This window comes from Peromyscus eremicus, chromosome 3 (assembly GCF_949786415.1).
Source record: "Peromyscus eremicus chromosome 3, PerEre_H2_v1, whole genome shotgun sequence".
Lineage (NCBI taxonomy): Eukaryota > Metazoa > Chordata > Mammalia > Rodentia > Cricetidae > Peromyscus > Peromyscus eremicus.
This window is the reverse complement of record NC_081418.1, coordinates 62,223,538-62,246,637: the sequence shown is the minus strand read 5'-3', so window position 1 is coordinate 62,246,637 and position 23,100 is coordinate 62,223,538. Positions and strand designations below refer to the sequence as shown.

The following is a 23,100-nucleotide window of genomic DNA, read 5'->3' as shown; positions in this document are numbered from 1 at the left end:
GTTCTGGTATCAGAATTGTTAAACCAGGCGGACAGCCAGTGTCTAAGCAAGAAGACAGCTCTTGGTTCCTTCCCCATAGGCCATAGTCTTAAGTCCCCTGGCAGCACTTAACTTTCAGGTGAGGCAGAGAGGGTGGGTGCTGATTCTGAGGGCTGGAGACAGGTCTCAGGGTCAGCCTCTTCAGCAGAGCCAGGGATATGTTTTAGAGATGTTGCTGCCTTACAGCAAGTCCCTTCAGCAAACTTCAAGTCAGAGTGGCATTTCAGATGGCTAGGGAGAGCCTAGAGGGAGTGTGCACACAGCCTGGAGGCCTGGAGTCCAAGGTCACAGCATCTGCAAGACTGTACTCTAAGTGGCCCGTGGGAATCCTGGTGGTGGCCAACACTCTCTGCCTTGCATCCACCTCCCTCCTATCCCTCCTAACACTTTGCTGTTACAGGGCATCTGTGCTCATGGCATGGCATGTCTCAGAGAGAGGGAGAGAGAGAGAGAGAGAGAGAGAGAGAGAGAGAGAGAGAGAGAGAGAGAGAGAGAGAGAGAGAGAGAGAGGCACACAGACACACAGACACACAGACAGACACACAGAGACAGAGAGAGACAGAGGGCAGGCAAGGGTCCGCCTGTCCAGGCTAACGTTTCCTTGGCCAGGCAAGTTTCCCCATTTTATTTTTTGTTTTGAAACCATGCTGGTGATCTAATAGAGATGTGTGTATCTAAATATCCCCATGGTCCTTGGCATGAAGGTGTGTCATGCATCCTGCCCTGCTTAGTAGAGTCCATCTTAGACCAGGTTTTCCACATCCAGTTCCACTGACCATGGAGACCGCCCATCCACACAGAAAATAAGAATTCTGTGTCCACACAAATCTTCTTTGCTTGTCAGAAACTTTGGTCTGAGGGCTGGAGAGATGGCTCAGTGGTTAGGAGCACTTGCTGTTCATCCAGAGGACCTGGGTTCAACTCCCTGCACCCACATGATGGCTATAAATGGCTTCCCTCACTGTGGGCAACGTGTGTGAGTGACCAAAGGGCTACCTCTGGGATACTGAGTCAGAGGTGTGGCAACAGAGACAACAGCATCATCAATATAGCAGCAGCATCAGCAACACCAGCATCCTTTTCATGAACCCACCATCGAAACCATCAGGGACACAGTGGCAGCGGCCATGCCATGGTCACTGCCATCACAACCGCCACCACCGGCAGTACCAACGACAGACTCTGCTCTAGCTCTCAAATCATAGACAGTTTGACCACAGGACCAACAAGATGGCTTAGCAGGCGAAGGCACCCGCTGTCAATCTTGACAAGTCCATTCCCCGGAAGTCAAACGGTAGAAGCAAAGGACCGTTCCTGCAAGTTGTCCTGCATACCACCACACCCCACACCTCCAACACAAAATAAACATATCAAAATGGAATTTAAAAATTAAAAGCTAAACTTGACTGCAGCCCTACAAAGCTGGTGTCATGAAACTGCAGGTCTACAGCCGGCCAGTACTCTCTGGCTTGCATACACCTCCCTCTCGTCCCTTTGCTGTCACATGGCATCTCTGCCACCTTCCTCTTGCTGCCTCTCTCTCTCCCTTCTTGCCTGCCACTGACCAGTCCCTTCTCAGATGCTCACAGCATCGTCTCAGCTTTGTTTCTTGGTGCTGTGATAAAATACCCTGGCAAGCAGTGCCAGGCCGAGCTCCAGGAGTCCAATCGATGAGAGAAAGGAGGAATTCTACCAGCAAGGGACATTGAGATCATGATGGGAAAACGTACAGAGACAACTAGCCAAACTAGTGGAAATGCATGAACTGTGGACCAATAGCTGAGGAGCCTCCATGGTACTGGACTAGGCCCTCTGCATAGGCGAGACAGTTGAACTATTTAGGAGGCTCCCAGGCAGTGGGATTAGGACCCATCCCTGGTGCATGAGCCAGTTTTTTGGAGCCTAGTGCCTATGGTGGGACACTTTGCACAGTCTTGGTGCGGGGAGGAAGGGCTTGGGCCTGCCTCAACTGAATGTTTCAGGCTCCGCTGACTCCCCATGGGAGACCTTGCCTTGGAGGAGGTGGGAATGGGGGTGGGTTGGGAGGGAAGGCTGGGGGGAGGGAGGAGGGAGGAGAGGGGAATCTGTGGTTGGTATGTAAAATGAAGAGAAAAATCTCTTAAATAATAATAATAATAATAATAATAATAATAATAATATTAATAATACCCTGGCAAGAGCACCTTAAAGAAGAAAGGGATTATTTGAGTGACAGTTCCAGAGTCCTGTCCCTCATTACAGGGAAGTCAAGGCAGCAGGATCGTAAGGCATCTGGTCTCATGCATGGTTGAGAGTAGAGAGAAAAATTGCATGCATGCTTGTACCCAGCTCATGTGCTCTCCTTTTTATTCAGTCCAGGGTCTAGCTCATGAAATGGCACTGCCCACATTCAGGGTGGTCTTCCTACCACAATTAACCCAGTTAAGAAGACCCCTCACAGATGTGGCCACAGTTTAACCTGGTCTAGACAATCCCCTACGGAGACTCTTCTTCAACATGACTCTACTTTACGTAAAGTTGACAGTTAAAACCAGGGCTTGCAGGTTTTCCCCAGACTGTGCCACACTGTACCTTCTCCCTTCTTCTTCTGAACTGTTCACAGGTCCTCAAAGCCCCACCACGAGGGAGAAAGAACCTGGCCTGAGCTGAGGCTCTAGGGACACGTGGGTAACCTGCAGCCAGCCATCCTTCTTTAAGGGTCCCCCAATATTTCCTTATCCTAGACTCTGGGCTCCCTGAAGGCAGGGTCTCCCTCTGTGTTTCATCTTCGAGTGTCTAACATTAAATCCAATGTCTGCCAGACAGAGGGTACCCCAGAAGGCCTCTTCTAAGCCATGGCTCAGTTCTCCGTGGCCCCCAGGGAGTCAGGCAGATTCAATCCAGGTGGTGATGTTTTACACGGGGAAACCCTTGCAAATAGGGAACTATGCAAACCCCAGGAGAGGTTTCTGTGAAGACCGATGGGCAGGGCTGCAGTGCCCTCTTGTGTCCAGGCTGTACCCAGGGCTTCCACAAGGAGTTCTGGAAGAGATTTCTGCAAAGATTAGTTTCCACTGTGCACAAGAGACGATGCTCGCTTGTGCTTCCTGCACTCGTGGGCCTCTGACATGTTCAGGGATGGGAAGACCTGGCTCTCATCCCACTCGCTGGTGCCATGGGACTGACTCTTTCATCTGTGAAATGGAGTGTGTGTATTTTGGCTGCTGGGGAGGAAGAAGGTGAGCACTGGCCTTGCAGAGATGCTTCTCCAAGCCATTCCACACATGTTGATTCAGCCCTAAGTGTATCAGCAGCCTTGAGGCACATGTAGTATCTTGGCTTTGGTAGAGTTTGTGGGATGCAGTAGGAGAGTGCCCTGCTGTCGGTCCCCATAGGGGTATTACAGCACCCACAGGACAGAATGCCAGCTTTTTTTTAAAGTGTCCTCTCTCACCCCCTCGAGCTCTTCAGAGGCAGTGGTGTTCTGTCACCTCTCATCCCAGCTCTGTGTTCACTGTCCACACACAGAAGCTTCTCACAACAAGCTGGATGTCCAAGGGAGGGGAAGGTCATGGCCTGCTTAGGGGAAACATGGCAGCTGCAGAGGTGCCCCACCCCTCACCCCACTGAAAGGTCCACCAAGCAGGTCCTCACTTTTTCAGGAAGCTGGATTGCATGTGATTTTGTAAGGTCACATGATCAATTACTTCAAGTGAATTTAATTTGTGTTAATGAAGAGAGAGATGCAGCAGGTCACTGAGAAGAAATGCCAGCATCTTGAGCCAGCTGGCCAAACAGCCATGTTCCTGTTTAACTGAGGGACAAGAGGTCAGCTAACAACCAACACAACCAGAGGATTGTGAGGTTCTGATTTTGGGGAAGCACGGTGGGGAAACACAGTGGTTACTCAGTGATTCCTAGGTCCTCCAAAGCTTTCTTGTCATTAAGAGGAAAACCTGATTAAGGCAACACAATGTTCTGCTCATTCTAAATAGGGAAGAATCCACTGGCTTTGCCCTAAGTTTTATCTTAAGAGACTTGAAAGAAAGAAAGAAAGAAAGAAAGAAAGGAAGGAAAGAAGGAAGGAAGAAAGAAAGGAAGGAAGAAAGAGAAAGAAAGAAAGGAAGAAAAGAAAGAAAGAAAGAAAGAAAGAAAGAAAGAAAGAAAGAAAGAAAGAAAGAAAGAAAGAAAGAAAAGAAAGACAGATAGACTTAAGGGCTTTTCTTCAATGGATCGGCGTCCTTTCAGAATCTCTTTTTGGGGATTTATCTCAGTGGCCATGTGCTGAGGTAGCATGCACAAGGTTCTAGGTTCAATCCCCAGTACCACAGAAGCCTTTTACTTTTTTTTTTATACACAGTCTCATGTAGCCCAGGTTAGCCTATAACTTACTATGTAATAGAGAATGACCTTTACCTTCTCAGACTCCTTTTTACCCCAGTGCTGGGATCACAAGCATGAGCTATCATGCCCAGTCTTTTAAAAACTCCTGTCCAGTTCTCAGAGGCCCTGGGTTACTATCTCCATATGGCACATGTGGCCATCCCCAAATATTGTGGGCTATGTGCTTCCTATAGGCAAGGCTTCCCCCCTACATGCTCACAATATCACCACATAATTACCAAAGCTAACAGGGCACACCAGAGCAATCACTTTCTATTTGGGTTTGGTTGACTGTCCCTGTAACACTTTCACAGCCAAGGCTCACTGAAGAAGCCAGGTCTCACATGGCCACTCAGTATCCCACCTCAGCGCCAACTACGATTTCACTGTAGCTTTCTTCTATGGCCTCATTTTTTTTCAACCTTCATGACCAACAGCAAGAAACTTTGCTCTTATTATCACTAACATTCTAACTCATTGAATCCACTCCTTGAATGAAAACACTTTCAGTTGTGTGTGGTGGCACATGCCTTTAATCCCAGCATTTGGGAGGCAGAGGCCGGTGGATCTCAAACTATATGAGTTTGAGGCCAGCCTGGGCTACATAGTGAGTTCCAAGGCTGCCAGGGCTACGTAGTGGGACTTTATTTCAAAAAGGGATTAGAAGGGGTGGGGTGACATAAGTACAATAGTTTCCATACCCCCCATCTCCCCATCATGCTGGCTCCACGCCACATCCTCCCTGTGGGATATCATCTCCTCACACCCAGGCCTGACTCCCACCCGAGTGGCGCCCAGAGATGGATGGATATCCTTATCACCGGGATGGACCAGCCACCCCATGCTGGGCTGTTCTGTGAGCATGCCGACTCTGTCCCTGCCCAGTAAAGGCTTTAGGACTCAACTAGGAGAATCCAGGGGAAAGGAGGGGAAGAAAAAAGAGGGGAGGCAGGGGAGGGATGGAGAGAAAAGGGAAGATGAGGAGATGAAGGCAAGGGAGGGGAGGAAAAAAAGAAGAAAGGAAGAGCGGAGCTATAATTTCATCATCTCATGCTGTCTTAGTTAGGGTTTCTATTGCCGTGAAGAGATGTTGGCTGGGGCAAAACTCTTTGGTCTGGGAGCACTGCCTCCTTGTCCACATCACAAAGGTGGACTTTCCCAGTCATCACTGTCTCAGCGTCTTTTCTTGTTGCTAAGATACAACATCCAGATGACTGCAACTGAAGGGAAAAGGGCTTATTCTGCGTCAAAGTGGGATGTCAACAGCGGCAGGAGCTTGAAGGAGCTGGTGTACCATCACATCCACAGTCAGGAAGAGAGAGCAATGGATGCCTGAGCTGCTGCTCAGCTCCCTCTCTCCATTTGCACAGTCCAGAATCCTAGCCAGGGCATGGTGCCACCCACAGTGGGTGGGGTTTTCCCATATCAATTAATGTAACTAAGATAGTCCCCCATGAACAGTCTCACAGACATGCCTGAAGGCCCATATCCCAGGTGACCCTAGATTTTGTCAGGTCAGCCACTAACAGTAACCAGCACAACCACAGAGGAAGATGAACTTGGCATTGTCTTGGGTGCCTGGCAATGGTCAAGTCTGCAAAACACACAGTTTAGTGAAATTTACCTGATAAATTTGAACTCACAGATGGACAGGTTTTGGACAATACACAGAATCTATTTTAGGATCTCTGGGTGCATTTAGTTTTTCATGATTAAAACAAACATTGGAACTTGAGACCAGAGGCATCAATGACTGGAGGAAGAACCTGTGTGGATCTTGAGATGGTCCCTCCGGCACCCTATAGAGGCAGCTGGTGAAGAGGTCATCACAGGTTCCTACATGGCAAGGATTCTGAGACATTCAAAGAAGTCCAGAAAGGACCTTCCAAAGAATTCCTGTCACTGGCATCTGCTTCTGGCTTCTGGTGATGAGCCCTGGTACATCAGGTACAGGAGCCTAGCAGATCGGCGCTCACCACATGCATGTCACTTACTTTATAGCGACACATAGTGATGGCACAGTTCTCAGTGCCTCACCGTGTTGAGTGGAAAGTAGTTCCCCAAAACTGTATCTACAAGTCAGGATCAGCAACAGTGTCCAAGCATGCCCAGAGGCCTACAGACACCTGGATGCCTCACACAGAACAAGGTCCATGATTATACATCTTGTAAGTGTGCTTTTATGAATAACAATAATTGATGTTTCATAGACTATTTTATCATCTTACATCGTGAGGGGCAGATTTATAGTACACTTCCCTTCCCAGTGGCACATGAATTGGCTTTGTTTCTAGTAAGTTCTAGGGTACAATTGTGATTTTAAAGAAGAGTGTATATTTTTTTTTAATTATGTGTGTCTATGTGTGGGTGTGTATGTGTACTTGAGTGCAATTCCCTTGAAAGCCAGAAGAAGGCGTCAGATCCCAAGGATCTGCAGTTACAGGTGATTGTGAGCCACTCAACATGAGTGCTGGGAACTGAAATCGGGTCTTCTGGCAAGAGCAGTACATGCTCTTATCCAGTAGGCCATCGTTCCAGCCCCCTACAACTATGACATTGAACTAGGACTATACTGTTTCCTGTCACCCAGAAATCCACTGACAGAGTGTTCTAGTGCACAGGGTGTGGCTCTAAATGCTGGATTAAAGCCATAGATGCAATGAGACCTTACACATGCCAAGGCTATGCATGAATGGAGAAGATGGGTGTTCAAAAACACTAACAGAAGTATCTAGGTCAGGAGGGACATGCTGGGCAGGAAAGTGAATCAGGAAGGTTAGAGAGAGTGAGGTGTGCCTTAAGAGGTGCCAAGAGGGTGTCTATCAGCAGAGATAAAGATGTGCATGTCTTCTGTGTCTACAAGGGGCTGACACGGTCTTGGGTACACCAATGGAATCCTGTTATGTTCTGGAATCAAGTCAACAAATATTCCACTTATTTCACCATTCCATGATGAGGCACTGATTGAACATTGATGTACACTCAAAAAAGAGAAGCATTAGATTCTTCCCTCTCCCCCAAAGGTGATGGCATTAGGGGAAGAATCTTTGGGGAGGTGATCAGGTCGTGAGCCAACTCTCACCAAGTACTCATTCTGCCTTGATGTTGGACATTCGGCCTCCACAACTTGAGAACACTTTCAGTGGTCAGAAGCTGCCTGGTTTACAGTATTTTGTTACGGCAGCCTAAATGTATACATTTTACTAAAAGGCTGATGAGTAGAGGCCCATGAGACAGGTCCTGCCTCTGGGGGCAGAAAATGCTTCCAGAGCCCTGAGGAAGGAGATAGACACCATGGTTGAGAAGATTCAAGAGTTGTGGTTTCTCAGAGGTTTTATGTGACAGTGAGGGGTGGGTGACAAAGGGGTCAGTGGTGTGTTACAGGCATTACCATGTCTCCAGGCACTTAGTCCGGTGATGACTCGGGACAGAAGCACTGTTGTAGTTTGGCTTGAATTTCATGAATGCTGAAGCTGGTTAATAAAAGGCTATGGTTTTTACCATCAAGCCCTAATTGATAAGTCAGACATTTTCTATCAACCAAAAATTTATTATGTATTTATGAGTGTTTTGCCTGCATATATGTATGTGCACCATGTGCATGCCTCATGCCTATGGAGTTTAGAAGAGGTCATCAGATGCCCTGGAACTGGAGTTATGGATGGTTGTGAGCCTTGATGTGGATGCTGGGGACCAAATCCAGGTCCTCAACAAGGACCACATCAAGCAACTTTTTAAACTGCTGAATGCTCTCTCTCTCTCTCTCTCTCTCTCTCTCTCTCTCTCTCTCTCTCTCTCTCTTTGTGATACAGGGTTGTCCTCTCCAAGTACCAAGCAGAGCCCAGGCCTGCTTATCTTCCAAGACCAGTGAGATGGGTCTAGGTTGGCTTCAGACTCTTTACACACCTGAAGTTACCCTGGAGCTCCTGATCCAAGTGCTGGGATCCCAGGCAGCACCACCATGCCCAGCTCTACTATTCTCCTAGCCATGCCCAGTAGGCCTTTTCTTTCTCTCAGTGCCTGGGCATTTCCCCATCAACTCTTGGCTCATTCTCTGCCCCTTCTTCTCTAGTCTCTACAAACACTTTACATTTCTCGAGTCTCTGTGCCTCGGCTCTCCTTTTCTTGGAATTTTCAACTTTTTTGAGCCTTTGGAAACCCACAAGTTGCCTGCTCTATGGTCCCCTTTGGTGATGCTCTGGTTCTTATTCTTCCCAAAGGAGAAGACTTTATGGAGCGAAGGAAGGTCTCATACAGACATCTTCCAGTGTAGTGAAATCTGTGATTCTTAGCACTCGGGAGGCTGAGGCAGGAGGATCATGAGTTTGAGACTGCCCTGGGCTACAGTGCAGGCCTTCACTGATGTGCATTCAGCAACATCCAGCAACACCCAGGGTTTCCCCGGGAAACTGGTAAGCAGTTACTGTCAATCAATCTGTTCACTGCTGCTTTTGAACTTCAAACAGTCACTTCAGTAAAGCTGTTAGGCCCAGCAGCTGGTTACTTCCTTCCCAACGCCTGCTTTCTGGTCAGCAAGGTAGCACCTTCTAGATCTGGGGGTGGCTGCAGTCAGCCTTCCTGCAGGTGGTGGGGATGGACTTCAACTCCTCTCCCCAGGGCACCCTTCCCTCATGCTAATGAGGCCTTGCACCCCACTTCTCATAAGCATTGCTGGTCCTTGGCACTCTCGTATCCAGGTGTTTGTGTTCTCACACTGGTCCCTGCAGATGCTGGCGTCAGCGCCCTGGGGTGGAGGTGATGAGATGGCCTGTCACTCAGAGGTGAGGTAGCCTGAGCAAAGCTCCCTTCTGCTTGGGCTCACTGTCCACTCTAAAGGCTCCACGGCCAGGTCTCCTGATGTGAGTGAGCACTGTGGGAGGTGGCAGCTTGGAAAAACTCCTAGCCCCACAACTCACGGTCAGCTCTAGCTCCTGGCCTTGGCCACCTCTACCCTGTCTGGTGTTTCAGAATTCAAATTCTGAAAGTTAACTACTCTGTTCCCTCACAGTCACCCCTTTCACCAAGGGTGCCAGGTATACCTGGCATTGGCTTTCTCGTTTTGTGTTACTCACTCATATTCACCATCAAAATCCACTTGTGATTTGTGTCCCTCTCCCCAGTGGTTCAGTGATACTATTTACCTTTCATTTCTATATTCCTTCTGTAAATACCCAGAAAATGGAAACATTGCTCTGGGGAAGCCATCTTGCATAGAAATACATAATGTGAAGCACACGGTAGTCATTCCAACCAGAAGCAAAGTTGGCAGAGATCCCACAGGCAAAGTGATTGGCAATAAGAAAGCCTTTCTTACTACAGCAAGCATTCCAGAAAGGAGAGGAATGGACATATCTTAAAGGTGCTACTGCCAAACAGAATGCCACTGCTTTAAATGGACATTTCAGGTGACACATACAGAACACACCCTCTCATCTTGCAGGGAGGGAGGTATACAGTCACCAAGTGCCAGTGCATCACACAGGTCCAGTAATGGGGAGGGTGCCAGTGGGATGCTGAATAGTTTCTTTACCACAGATAACATCTGCTTCATGGTCACTGAGGAGTATAATGGTCTTATTGGGTGTGTCACTGGGGGCTGGGCTTCCATTATGGGTGAGGGAGATAATCCGAACTCTTCACAGAACTTCCACTGAGGACACAGCCTGCCTCAGGATTCCCCTCCCTACTCTTGGTATACGCAGGCTCAAAGGGAATTGCTCCAAATGTTTGAGAGAGTGAGCAGATGTTCTCACAAACCCACTATCAATGCTCCAAGGAGCCTCAAGCCTGGTTTTAAACATCCACTTGGACAAATTTGAAATTAGAAAGGGCAGCCAAGGTTAATGCCTCAGAAACTCAGTGTGGGAGCTATCCAGAGGACAAAGTAGCTTACAGAACTAAACCATTCATGTTGATCGAGTGATTTCTTAACAATGCCTTAGTGTTTGTGTGTGTGTGTGTGTGTGTGTGTGTGTGTGTGTGTGTGTGTGTATACATGAATGTTACAGCATGAATGTGGAAGTTGGAGGAAGGCAGGGGTTGGTTCTCTCTTTCCACCAATCATATATCTGTATTCCAGGGACAGAACTCAGTTCTCAGGCTTGATGGCAAGGGCCTTTGCCTAGGGAGCCATTTTGCCATCCTAACCATTTGTTTTTAACTCTGCTTCTGGGAGCTGATCTCCTTCTACATGTCTAAAGATAATGGTACACCTTTATCAGTGAAGATGCAGGTTACCTATTATTTCCACAGCTCCGGGGCTACTCGTGAGTTAGCAAATGCTCCAGTATTCCTGCTTACATTGCTGATTTAGCACAGAGCAGGATGCTGGCTGCTGTGGCAAAACTCCTGAAGAAAGGTTGGTTTTGGGTCATGGCTACAGATTTCAGTTCATGACCGCTTGGCTCCCTTGTGTTACAGCCTACAGGGAGCCCGAGCCTCAAGGTAGAAATGTGGCAGATCACAGCTTGTTGCCTCCTCACAGCAGCCGAGGAAGTGAAAGGGAGGTACCAGGGCTCTAGTGTCCCTTTTCAAGGGCATTCCCCCAATGGCCTAATTTCTTCCTTTCGTCCACACCCATAAAAGTCCACCTCCCCACAGCTCTACAGGGTGCTAAGCACCTATACCTTTAGTATAGGACCTTTGGGATCATTTGATATCCAAAGTGCAACATCCTGAGCCACTCTGGAGGAAGCTAGTGATGTCTGCTGCCTGATCCAAAAGCTGAGTGACAGACAGAAGCGACTAGAGTCAGAAACCCTCAGGGGATGTTTAGGCGCATCCTGCCTAGTCCTGTCTGCCTCTTCATGGCATGCTGCTTTCTTATCTCAAGGGACCATGACGCCTTAAGCGGTTCAGTCTGTAACCATAGCCTGCCTTGCTTCACTCTGCAGTAGGAGTGGGTGGGTGAGGGTGCAGCTCCCTGCTGCCATCCCAGATGAACTGGAATGTGAAGCTTATGTTTTAAAGGAAGTATCCATTTGTTCTCAAGGAATGATCACCTCAAATGTGATAGACGCATGCCATGTGGCTGCTATCTCCCCCCATCATTATGGTATGTGGCAGACATCACAAATCAATCCCTCATGCCATTTGTTTTCACTGAGCCTGGACTTGGCCTAGAATCCCACTCATTCTTCAGCCCTATGGTCAGCAACTTCTCTCAGGGGCTGGTCTCCTGCCCCCTGTTTTATTATTTTTGCTTACTAACTATTATTATTATTAGAATGTGTGTTGTGCTCATATGTATGGGCATATTGCATAAATGGAAGCCAGAGGTTGACATGGGTGGCCTTTCTCAATCACTTTCCATCTTATGTTTGAAACTTGCTCTGTAGACCAGGCTGGCCTCGAACTCAGAGATCCTCCTACCTCTGCCTCTGGAGCGCTGGGATTAACGGCATGAACCACCACCACCCAGCCTATTTATTTTTCTTAATGCGATCTATTTGTATCCTTTGGTCCCTTATTCTATATCTAACACCAAGGTCTATGCCCTTATTTGGCCACTTCCTCCTCCTGAGGCTGAGCACCAACGTCCAGCTATCAAAGTATTGAAATCCAGCAACCAAAACCCCCTTTGGCTTACCTAATTAACATGCCCAATTAAAATTAAATACCTCATCCTAACATGGGGTTTCCCCTTTTATGTTCATAAACTGCCGTTTGCCTATGGGCCAGATTGTAGCCTGGTTATCATTGACTTAACAGCTAATATCCACACGTAAGTGAATTAATATCATATTTCTCTTTCTGGGTTACCTCACTTGAGATTATTTTTTTCTAGTTCCACTCATTTGCCTGTGGTAACAGGTTATGGAATCCCATAGGGGACAAACTCATGAGGTGGGCATTGATCCCCCCAAAATGGACCTCAACTTGTTCAGGACTAGAAAGTGATATCACATATTGTAGTGCCACAGTCTGGACACCCTTAGTCATCAACAGAGATAGGAAACTGAATTCCTATTGTAGGCACCTGTCTGAGAAGCACAGGAGTTGGGGGCTTGGCACAGGAAGCTTCAGGGAACTAATGTGTTTTAGAAAGCCTGTACCAGGATCACCTTCATCTTGGAAGAATGTTGGGGGCCTCAGCTTTTCAGGGTTCTAGGTGACATCAGTCAAGAAAGTATGTTTCTGAGCTCTGCAGGAGCAAGCAGGTTCCTAAGACCCTGCCATACAAAATCACCCCCCTCTACCTATGACTGCCAGGACTGTCATTTTAGCCAGAGAGGGGCCTGCTCTTGATCTCAGCCCCTTCCTTTAGCACAGGTACCCACTCTTGAGGGGATCTCAGTAGGTCTAGTTTTGTGAGACTTCTTTGCCTAGGATCATATTTATTGCTTATCTTCTAAGGGGTTCAATCATTCCAACAGACAAGAACAAGATGCAAAGACATTTTCTGCATCTACTGGTTCAGTGTTCTGGTTGGTGTGATGAAAAACACTTGCACACGGGTCAGTGAGAGTGCTCAGCGGATAAAGGCACTTGCCATTAGCCTGACAACCTGAGTTCTGTTCCCCAACCTCACGTGGTGGAAGGAGAGAATCAACTCCTAAAAGTTATCCTCTGACTGCTACCTGTGCACCACAACACACATGTGCACGTGGGTACACACACACACACACACACACACACACACACACACACACACACACCCGTAAAGACCACTTGTGTGCTTGGGATCAATGAGTTGGGCCCTAAGAACTTGTATTTTGTATTTCTGTGGCTGTTATAACCCCAATCCTCGATATTGGAAAATTGAATCTTGGGATTGTTTTGTCAATTTTAAAGACAGCACAGGCACAGTTAGGTGCTAAGTACCCCAAGCAACTCACAGCTTACTGTTCTTTTAGGGACAATGGGAGGTGAGATGTAGGTCAACACAGAGACCTCCTCGCCCCCACGAGCTTTAGTCTTTGCAAGAAGATGTGGTGAACGCAGTCATGAGTAGTGTCCCTGATCCTGCAGTCCGCCATGTTCCCACCACACCCATTTTGTCCTATGTGTGCCCCTGCCCGCAGACCTCAGCATCCACCCGAGACAGGTGTGGGGTGACAGCCACTACTCACCTTCACACTTGAGCAGGAAGAAGTCCATGTTGTGGCTGAAGGAGGCACTGAAATAAGTGCAGTTCTCTACTAGGTCGCAGGACAGACACTGCCTGTTGAAGTCATCCACTGTGTTGGCACTGGAGGAGCAAAGAGCCAGTGAGAACAGTGGCAGGGAAGGCGTGATCACAGACATCCAGCCCTGAACTCCCCAGCAGGGGCCTCTCCTCTGAGACTACCCCATCACTCCTGCTGCCAACCCCTTAAGCTTCACTCCCATCAACACTCCTTTGGTACTTCACTCCACTCCCGAGAAGCCTTCCTAACCCATACTTCCTCCAGACTCTGGAGACCTCTCAGTTCTTCAGGTCCTGGATGGCAGCTGTCTGACCATCAGTAAAGCTGCAGGCTAGGTGTGACCAAGGTGTGGAGACTGCATTTATGGATGCCATTGCCCAGCCTGGTCATGGGTACTATCACATGGCCATGGTTACCATTCATCATCCAGTGGGGGTCATGGTTACTGTCAGCTGGTGCTGTCATGGGTACCCTCACCTGGTGGTACTGTGGGCACTATTACCTAATGAAGTCATGGATGCCATCATTTTGAATAATCATGGGTATCTACAGTGGTCATGGGCATGACCACAGGGAAATTTCTACCCATGTGAGTGACTCTCAGAACAGGTGATTGGCCGTCTGGGAACAGTGGAGAGTTCTACATTCCTTGAGTGCCAAGTGCAATAGGAAGGAGCTCTGTGAATGTCAAGGAACTTGTATCGAATGTTTCCAGAGCCCAGTTCTCCTGACAGCAGAAGGCTGGTGATGCTGCTTCTTGCTTGAGGATGAGGGGAGTGAGAAACACCAACTAAAGACGCCACCTGGGGCCCACTTGGTCAGGTTTAATCTAGATCAGGAAGTTGCTGCCTTCACATGGCACTGGGAAAGTTCCTCTCTGAGCATAGCCCCCAGCGTGGAGCTTTTCTTCCTGAGAATGAAGATGTCATGGGAGAGAGATGCTACGGGTTACAGGGGAGGGGCAGCCGCCGCCTTCCTGCTTTTTATACACTGGGTAGCCTGACGTTCATGATATAGGCTTATAGTGGTAAACAGTCTACAGAGAGAAGCAGGTCCATGATAGCAGGGCCCTTCCCACTCACAGCAGCCTTATACTCAGCATGGAGTCCCCTGGCTGGAGGGGAGACCTCTGTGTGCTGGGGACTTCTCTAGCTTCTCTGGTCCACATTGCCCAAGGCCCCTTCCAGTGGCCACTGTACACTCAGGGAGAAGCCAGCTGCAGCTCTCCCAGTTAAGAAGTGTCCGGAAACACCCACTGTTCCTCCTTTCCTCTGAATTTGTAGGAACCAAGTTTACCTCAGAACAAAGCCCTCTCACGTGACACCAGTAAGGGGTAGTTAACAGGATGAACTGTTGAGAGGGTGATCTTAGATCTGGTCCCTTTCTGGGTTCCTAGCATGCCTACTCATTTTATACATTATTTGAGGTCATGGAACTTGGGCCATGACCTCACACAGCCAGCCAGCCAGCATGCAGCTTGAAGGGACATGGCAAAGCCAGCCTCCTCTCCACTCAGTCACTGCTCCATTCCCAAACCAGATGCAGCTGTCCTCAAAACACACAGATGAGGGCAGTCTGCCAAGGTAACACTTGAATACAGGAGTAAGACAGGCAGAGTTCTTCAAGAGGAGAAAAGAAGTGTGTGTGTGTGTGTGTGTGTGTGTGTGTGTGTGTGTACACACCAATTTGACCAAAGCAGAAACAAGACTTGAGGCCTTGGGTCTGGTGGCTTCTGCACTTTTTACTCTCCACGGCTTTCTAGGTACTCAGCTGCCCTTGCTGCCTCCCATCTGCTGTGGAGCTGTGATCCTGTGAGGCCAGGAGGCCCCCGCTGGCCTGGGAGTCAGTTACCTGTAAAGTTGTCGTCTCCGTGGCAGGTCCTCTGTGCTCAGGAAATAGCTGTGGACATGGGGAAGGTATACACGGTTAGCTTGCCCCAGGGCACATTTGCAGGCCACAAGCCCTACCCTAGCACACAGTGCCTCTCAGGGACCGTGGCCTATAGAATGAGCAATGCTCACGTTAGGTCTGGCCACACTCATGACCACAGCAGGGGAAGGCCAGGTGTTATAGGCAGAGGGACACATTGTCAGCATCAGGTATCTCCTGCGCCGATCCTGGCCCCAGAGCTCTTGGTCCTGATGTAGTAGTGGCAGTATACACCTAGATGTGAACATGCGGGTCTGCCTACAGATTAGTAACCTCCTGATGGGCAAGGACTAGAGAAGACTTTATATGATCCCATAAAACCTGGTCTGCTGGTTTTCTCCTAAGGCTGTGAGTGTCCCCTGGGTGAGCAGTGAGGCCGAACAGCATCAGGTGCAGGGCTGGGCCTGGATGCCTACACAGTGAAATCTGGCTACCTCCTGTTAGCCACTGAGCAATCCAGAGAAAGCAGCTTAACTTCTTTGCATCTTGGTATTTATTTTTATTTCATGTGTGTATGTGCACATAGGTGCCTGCTTGTGTGTATGCAGGTGTATGTGTACACAGGCGCACATGTGTGCACTTGCCTGTAGAGGCCACAGGCTGACCTTGGGGATCATTCTTCAGGAGCTGTCCATCTGCTTTCTTCTGAGACAGGATCTCTCATTGGGACTTGGCTCACTGATTAGACGAGACTTGTTGACCAGCAAGCTCCAGGGCCCCACTTCCCCAGCACTGGGGTCACAAGCACATGTCACCATGCCTGGCATTTTATGGGGGTCCTGGGGACTGAACTCAGGTCCTTATGCTTGCACAGTGAGCACTTTAACAACGGAACCGTCTTCCCAGCACATGTCTTAGTTTGTCTTTAAATGGGCAAGCATACCTATCCTAACATATAACCATAGTATTAGTGAGATTGTGCTGGGGACGCCCTCAGCCTGTGCCCAGGTCTATGGAGACTCAGTAAATAGCTGTTACAGAGCAACAATCTCTGTGATCCATGTTGCCTCACTGGACTGTGGAAGCTTCCCCCTGTCATGGTGCCTTGTAGCTTTGGAAGTTGGCTGAGTCAGTACCTCAGCTCATCATGAAGCCAGGGGTGAGTGCTATGATCTCCAAGGGCAGAGGAGGCCTCCTGAGCTGGGTTTTCCTTCTTCCAGTATATCTGACTAAAAACAAGTGGATCTGCTAGCAGTAAGAGACAGCTCCTGGGACCCAGCCCCCGGTTCTCACTTACATCTTATTCCGCTTCTCATCATAGGACAGGATCTTGGTCACATCCCAGTCCCCAGAGGTGATGGACTGGATGTTGTCATTGCTGCTGTTGGGCTGAAATACAGACAAGATGTCAGGAAGGAGACACTGGGCTCCAGCTTTGGTCCCTCATTCTGGAGCCTGTCAGAATGGGGCCATATCCACCGCCTCCTGCTTCTCTTCCGTGTGGCCTGGCTTGAATTCAGCATTCTCTGTGACGCTCACTCCCTGGTCTGAGTGTCACTGATGGCAGTATCACATGGTCCCTCTGTAGGGCTTGTTCCTGGTACCTCATCCCACATTCTACAGATGCACACCTAAGGCCAATGCACTTGTGAATTTAATGTTCGTGTTAGGACCCAGGATGGAGGAAAGATGTGTAGGGGAAAGGATAAAATCAGGCAAATTCAGGAAGGAGCTGGGAAGAAGGAACTCAGTGTAGTTCTTCTGGCTGTCTCTGTATTCTTTCCTGGGGTCCAGGTGCCACAGGGACCGACTGTGACTCCTGCTCAGCTAGCATACTTCTCAAGTGTCTCCCAGAGCCCTGTACTGCAGTCACACAGGACCTGCCATCATAGCTCCAGGTGCAAGCAGCATTCAAATTTCAGTCGGGATGCTGAGGTGCAGCTGTGGGTGGCTGTTCTGAATGGTATATACTCTGGGGAGCCAGTGTGGAGGGGATGGAGCCTAACTAGGCTGCCGACCTAGGAGCAGGCTCTGTGTGTGTGTGTGTGTGTGTGTGTGTGTGTGTGTGTGTGTGTGTGTACCTGAGTGTAGATGTGGATATTCAGGAAGGCAGTGCACCCTCAGGCAGTCCTCAGCTTGGAAGCAGAGGCCAGGGCAAGAGTGTGGGTGTCCGGAGCAAGGTGGGAGCCACTTTCTGATGGATGCTAAGGGGTTCTCAGCAATTTCTGATCATCTGCAACAATTTAGAAACTAGGGCTGAATGCAAGCATCAAAAAAAAATTTTAAATCTTGCTTGAAACAGCCCCAGTGAGAACATGAACAAATCAAATGAGGTTTTGGACATCCTGTAAGTCACATGATTGAGAGGCTAGAAAACAGAAATGCCTGCCTAAGCTGGGAGTAGCCATCATTCCCACCCAAGGCATTTCCGTGCCCTTCTCTCCTCCCTCCCAGATGTTCCTTGAGGGGATGGTCCTGTGGCCTTTCTTCTGGGTCCACCACCATATACATGTGCCTCCCACTTCCTACCCACAGTGTTTCCCAACAGCCTTCTTCCTAATTACATTCTATACACTTGCCCTCATTCTTGATCACCCCAGTCAGCTTTAAAATAAAGCCTGCACACAGAGGATGGGGTTGGTGACACAGAGTGCCAAGCACACGCCTGTCCCTCCCACCATCTGTCTCAGGACAGAGGTCTCAAAACTCAGCGTCCAGGCAGCTCTCCCGGAGGCGACAGTGCTTGCAGACAGGCATTCACCAGATGCCCACTTCCCCGCTCAGCCACACCTATCCTAAGCTGCCTGACAAGAGCAGGTGAATCTGAGTGGCAGCTACGGTATCATTAAGGTCAGATATGCTTCTGGCTCAGGGTAGAGGCAGTACTGTGGTTAGAAGGAGACTCATAAAAGACTTGGAGCAGAAGGTGGTCTTGAGGGAAGGGAAAGTGTCAGGACGGACAGACAGGTACTCAGCGGTCATCTTGAATCCTCATTGCTACCCGCCAGTGAGTTCCTGTATCCCTCTACTGTTGCTAGAAATGTCATATTCCATGTTCATGTTCTTGAGTATCAGTAAAAATTTAGACTCCAGTCACTGCCCTGCTCAGAGCCTCTGCACTTAGACAAACGCCATGCCGCCCTCACCCTTGGAATCCATCCATGAACATCAATCTCCCAAGGCCCCTTGAGGTCCTGGGAAGGGTGAGTGTGCTCCCCCGGAGGCCAGGACCAATAGCACAGCAGCATAGAAAGCAGTGGGACTTACCTGGGATGACGACACGGTGATATGGTAGAATTTCCCCCGTCCCCCTTGTGGGATCGCTCTGACAAAGAAAAACTTCCGGCCATCCTTGGAGAACACGGGCTCCTCATTCTGTGGACAAAGGTGATAAGCCCATCAACACAAAACTGTATAGGAGCATGGAGAGTGAGTGGGGAGAGGGGCACCCTCAGGTATTCCATGTGTGATTTCTAATGACAGAGGGAGCTGTGGGGGTCTGTGGGTCTGTGTGGGGCCTTCACTCTCTTTGGGACTAGAGAGTTAGACCTTTGGTTTTCTAAAAGCAGAGGGAGAAAGGGGCACATAAAGTCACAGACTAGGGCTGGAGATGGCTCAGCTGTGCAAGCATGAGGACCTGGGTTCAGATCCCCAGAACCATGTAAAAAGCAAGGAGTTGCAGCAAGGGTCTATAACCCTAGTGTTGTGGAGCAGAGACAGGTGGATCCCTTGAGTTTATTGGCCAGTCAGCCTAATGTACTTGGTCAGCTCCAGGTTCAGGGAGGGAGCCTATCTTAAAAAATAAGATTGAGAGCATCTGAGGAAGACACCTGATGTCAACATCTGGCCTCCACATACACATACACATACATGTTTGTGCATACTACACAAACATGTACATGTACCCTGCACACACACACACACACACACACACACACACACACACACACACACAGTTGCAAATACACATCCAAAGGGCAGTTACGTCCAGTGTGCAAAGATCAGTGAAGAAATGGGCTTGTGCACACATCAAACACACCTCAGGAGTGGGAACTAGGCCTGGGGACACATTGGACTTCAAGAGCTGCTGTGAAAGCTGTGAGCATGCAAAGCTGCTGTACTGACTTTTATCATACACCAGCCCAAAGGCAACTGGGGAGAATAGTCACAGACTGCACTTTTCCCTCTTCTAGTCCTGTCGTCTATTGTTTTCCTTAATAAAATCTCTCACACTGATTCACCCATTGAGGAGGTAGTCAAATGGACCAATTGTATCTATTTTAAAATGCAGACAGCAGAAAGAGCCCTTATGGGCCCAGCTCTCACTAGGGACATCCCAAAGAGGTAAGTACTAGATGGTGCATCCATCTGAACAACAGTCACTTCTCTCTGAAATCAATCCTGGGGGCAGGGCTACCAACTGGATATAAAACCCGAGGGGTATCCTGTTACTGTGCTCTATTCCTGGCACCCCAACAGCTGAGCAGGCAGGTACTTGCAGCTCGTAGCCTGCTCTAGGGGGAAGTGGCCACCGATGGGCAGAGAGTGATTTTGGTACAGGAGCATCTCTGCCACACTCTGAAATCAGAGTCTGGAGGTTCCCATTAGTAAACGCCAACTAGCTGGCTCCTCCAATTATGGCTAAGGTGTATCTATATTGTGATTCAAGAGGCTGCCTGATAATGCAGGGATGAGAGCAAACAGTAAACAAAACGCAGCTGGCCCAGGAAAAACTCATTTCCCCACAGTGAAGGAACACATGCAAACACGATGTGCTCGGAGAAATGAACTAACATGTGATTAAAATGACATTTAATCTTCATGAATATTTGCAATAAAATGAAACCTTTAATCTGCAAATATTGATTTTTCTATTTAGAGTTGGGAGTGTGGTATTTAACAGGAGAGGGAGTGGAAAAGATCAGCAGTTAATTTGGCTTTTTAGATGGACTTCTGTTTGCCAACCATGGGATGGACGAGGCAATAGTCCCCTAGTTTTCTGGGGGAAATGTTTGCACTTTGGACAAAGATTAAAAGTAATATGATTAATTCTGGACAGAAGCATTGTACCCATATTGAAGAGGCCTCAGCTTCTGAGGTCATTGGTCCACTGCTTTCCAGGACCTTTCAGAATGTGCCGAGGAAGGCATCTGCCAGTCTTTGGAAACTTGCTCATGTAGTAAACGTGTGTGTGTGTGTGTGTGTGTGTGTGTGTGTGTGTGTGTGTGTGTGTACATTGGAGACCAGATGCCAATCTTGGCTGTTTTCCCTCAGGACACTGTCCACCCTGTGTTCTATGATAGGGTCTCTCACTGGCCTGGGATGTGCTGATTTGGCCAGGCTGAATGGCCAGTGAATCCTAAGGATCCTCCTGTCTTCACCTTCCCAGTGTCGGGATTGCAAGCTTGTAGCCGGAAGTTTCTTCAGTCCCACCTGGCCCCTGCAGTCCCAGAGCCACTTATGAAATAATTACTCAGAGGCTTAATATTAATCACAAACTGTATGGCCCATGGCTTCTTGCTAGCCAGATTGTATAACTTAACTCAACCCATTACTATTAATCTATGTAACATGTTCCATGGTTTTATCTATGTCCCATTACATTACATGTTGCTCCTTGAATGGCGGGCTGGTGTCTCCTCCAACTCTCCTTTCTCCTCTTACTATCTCTCTTGGATTTTCCTGCCAGGCTCCATCCTCCCCTGCCATAGATCAATGCAGCTTTATTTATTAGCCAATGGGAACAACACATATTCACAGCATACAGAAAGACATCCCATAGCACAAGCTTGTCCCACATGCCTTATGTTTTTTTTTTATGGATTATGGGGGTTGAACTCAGTTCTCCATGCTTACATGGCAAGCCCTTTACTGGCTGAGCTACCTCCCCAGTCCAGTAAATAAACTTTTAGTGGCAAAGTGCACAGCTTTTTTGAAGTGAGCACTGGGATCTTAATACCAGTTCTGCCTCTTGTTTGATGTTAGGGGATTCTGGTTTCCTTGCTCAGCTGCCGACTGGCCCAACTCCACAGCCAGCCTTCCAGGAGTGCAGTCTCTGTGTGGCTTCTGCCAGTCTCTTCCATTGCTCCTGTCCTCTGACTTTCTAGCCCAAAGTTTGAAATCATAAAACCAAATATCTGGCTAAATATGTAAGACAGCCAGAAACTCACCCACAAGACTAGCTTCAGCCAGGCTGCAGTTCTGAGTTCAACACCCAAGTGTGCTGGGGCTGGAGGGCCGTCATGGATCTGCACCAGGGCCAACTTGCCAGTCTGGCAGCAGTGATGGGCATGCATGTGGCCAGGAGAAATTTACTATTTCTCTAGCATATTCTTAGAGGGGAGGGCCCTTGCTAGCCATATGCATGCCTATGACCCATTCTTTTTGGCTTCTGGGGTTCTCTGTGGGGTCCCTTGTGAGGCTCCAGGAAGGAGATGGAGAGAGAAGAGCAGGGGATGAGGTCTGGGCATGCAGATGGCCATGATAACCCGAGGCTGGTAGCATTGCTGCAGGCCAGCCACCCTGCTAGCACCACAGTGGGGAAACTGTCCACTGGAGCAGACAGGATCCCCCTGGGTCTACAGGGCCATCTGGGATGTGTGCAGCAAGCTGTTGTAACACACAGAAGGTGGATGGGCCATGGAGTGTGGCCTCAGTGTATCTCCCTAAGTCATTCCTGTGGCCTCTGATGAGAAATGCTCATGATCCTGAAGGGGTGGCCCGTGGCTTCCTGGCAGCTGATGGCAGCCCAGTCTTACATAGGCTCCTATGGTGCCCTGCAACACCATAGCACCACAAAGGATGCAGAAGGATGCAGATCAATTTCAAAAATAGTGTCCATGAATCCCTTTAGGGAAAAACGATGCACTGGGAAGCTATTTGAAATTGAATTTCTCTGGAGCTTACGTAGTATGACCCCCTTATAGAGTCTCAGACCGTGGTACGTAGGTAGTCAGCCTCACCATGGCTTGTCACAGCATCCCTGGCCAACCCATAGGGTTCCAGATCATGATGTGTAGATGGTCAGCCTCACTGTGGCTTGCCATGGCAGCCCAGGATGGAACACACCTATCCAGTGCGAATGGATGGGCTGCCTGAAGGAGCCACACAGTGTCTCAGAGACAAGTGCTCCTGTAGAGAACGCGGTGCTTTAATAAAACACTTAACAAGATGGGCCTTTAGTGCATCCATGGCTCTGTGCAGCCACCTTCTCTAGCTCTAGTTTCTCACACATTTAAAGTGATTGCTTCCTCAAATATCAGCTACTTGCTTGGTGAATTAGAAATTTGCATTTTGAAACAGTAAAAATAACTAATTTAATGCCACTATTCCTCCGTATTCAGGCTGCTGGGAAAGGGCCTGGTTTCCTGAGTGCTGTTTGGGAGTGCAACTTTCACACTCCATGTCTGAGCTGGTGGCTTTCTCCCACGTGGTGAGATGTTCAGTCAGAAAATATAGGAAAATGCAGCTGGTGTTGGCTCTGTAGCCACTCTGTGATGTTGAAGAGGAAGACAGTGGAGGACAGCTGGAGGATCCATCCCCAGACAAGGCAGTGTGTCCATCCAGGGACTGGAGTGAGACCAGATAGGAAGTAGCTGCTCAGGGGAAGTCCCTTGGGGTAGAGTGCAAGGACACTGAACTGTCCCCTGTCCCCAACATACTTCTAGCAGGGCTTTTTGGGAGCCTGTTCTTACTTCATTTC

At 48.7% G+C, this 23,100-nt stretch overlaps 1 protein-coding gene across 2 annotated transcripts in view; it reads right to left on the bottom strand.

The window, feature by feature from the left end:
* Dpp6 (dipeptidyl peptidase like 6) overlaps nt 1-23,100 on the bottom strand; it is a 656,578-nt gene that overhangs the window by 43,723 nt on the left and 589,755 nt on the right. For both annotated transcript variants that reach the window (XM_059257772.1, XM_059257773.1), the window contains exons 13-16: nt 18,666-18,773; nt 16,696-16,787; nt 15,381-15,428; nt 13,473-13,591 (exon numbers count right to left, since the gene is read on the bottom strand). In XM_059257772.1, the coding sequence (XP_059113755.1) occupies nt 13,473-13,591; nt 15,381-15,428; nt 16,696-16,787; nt 18,666-18,773 (367 nt within the window). The remainder of the gene's footprint in view (nt 1-13,472; nt 13,592-15,380; nt 15,429-16,695; nt 16,788-18,665; nt 18,774-23,100) is intronic.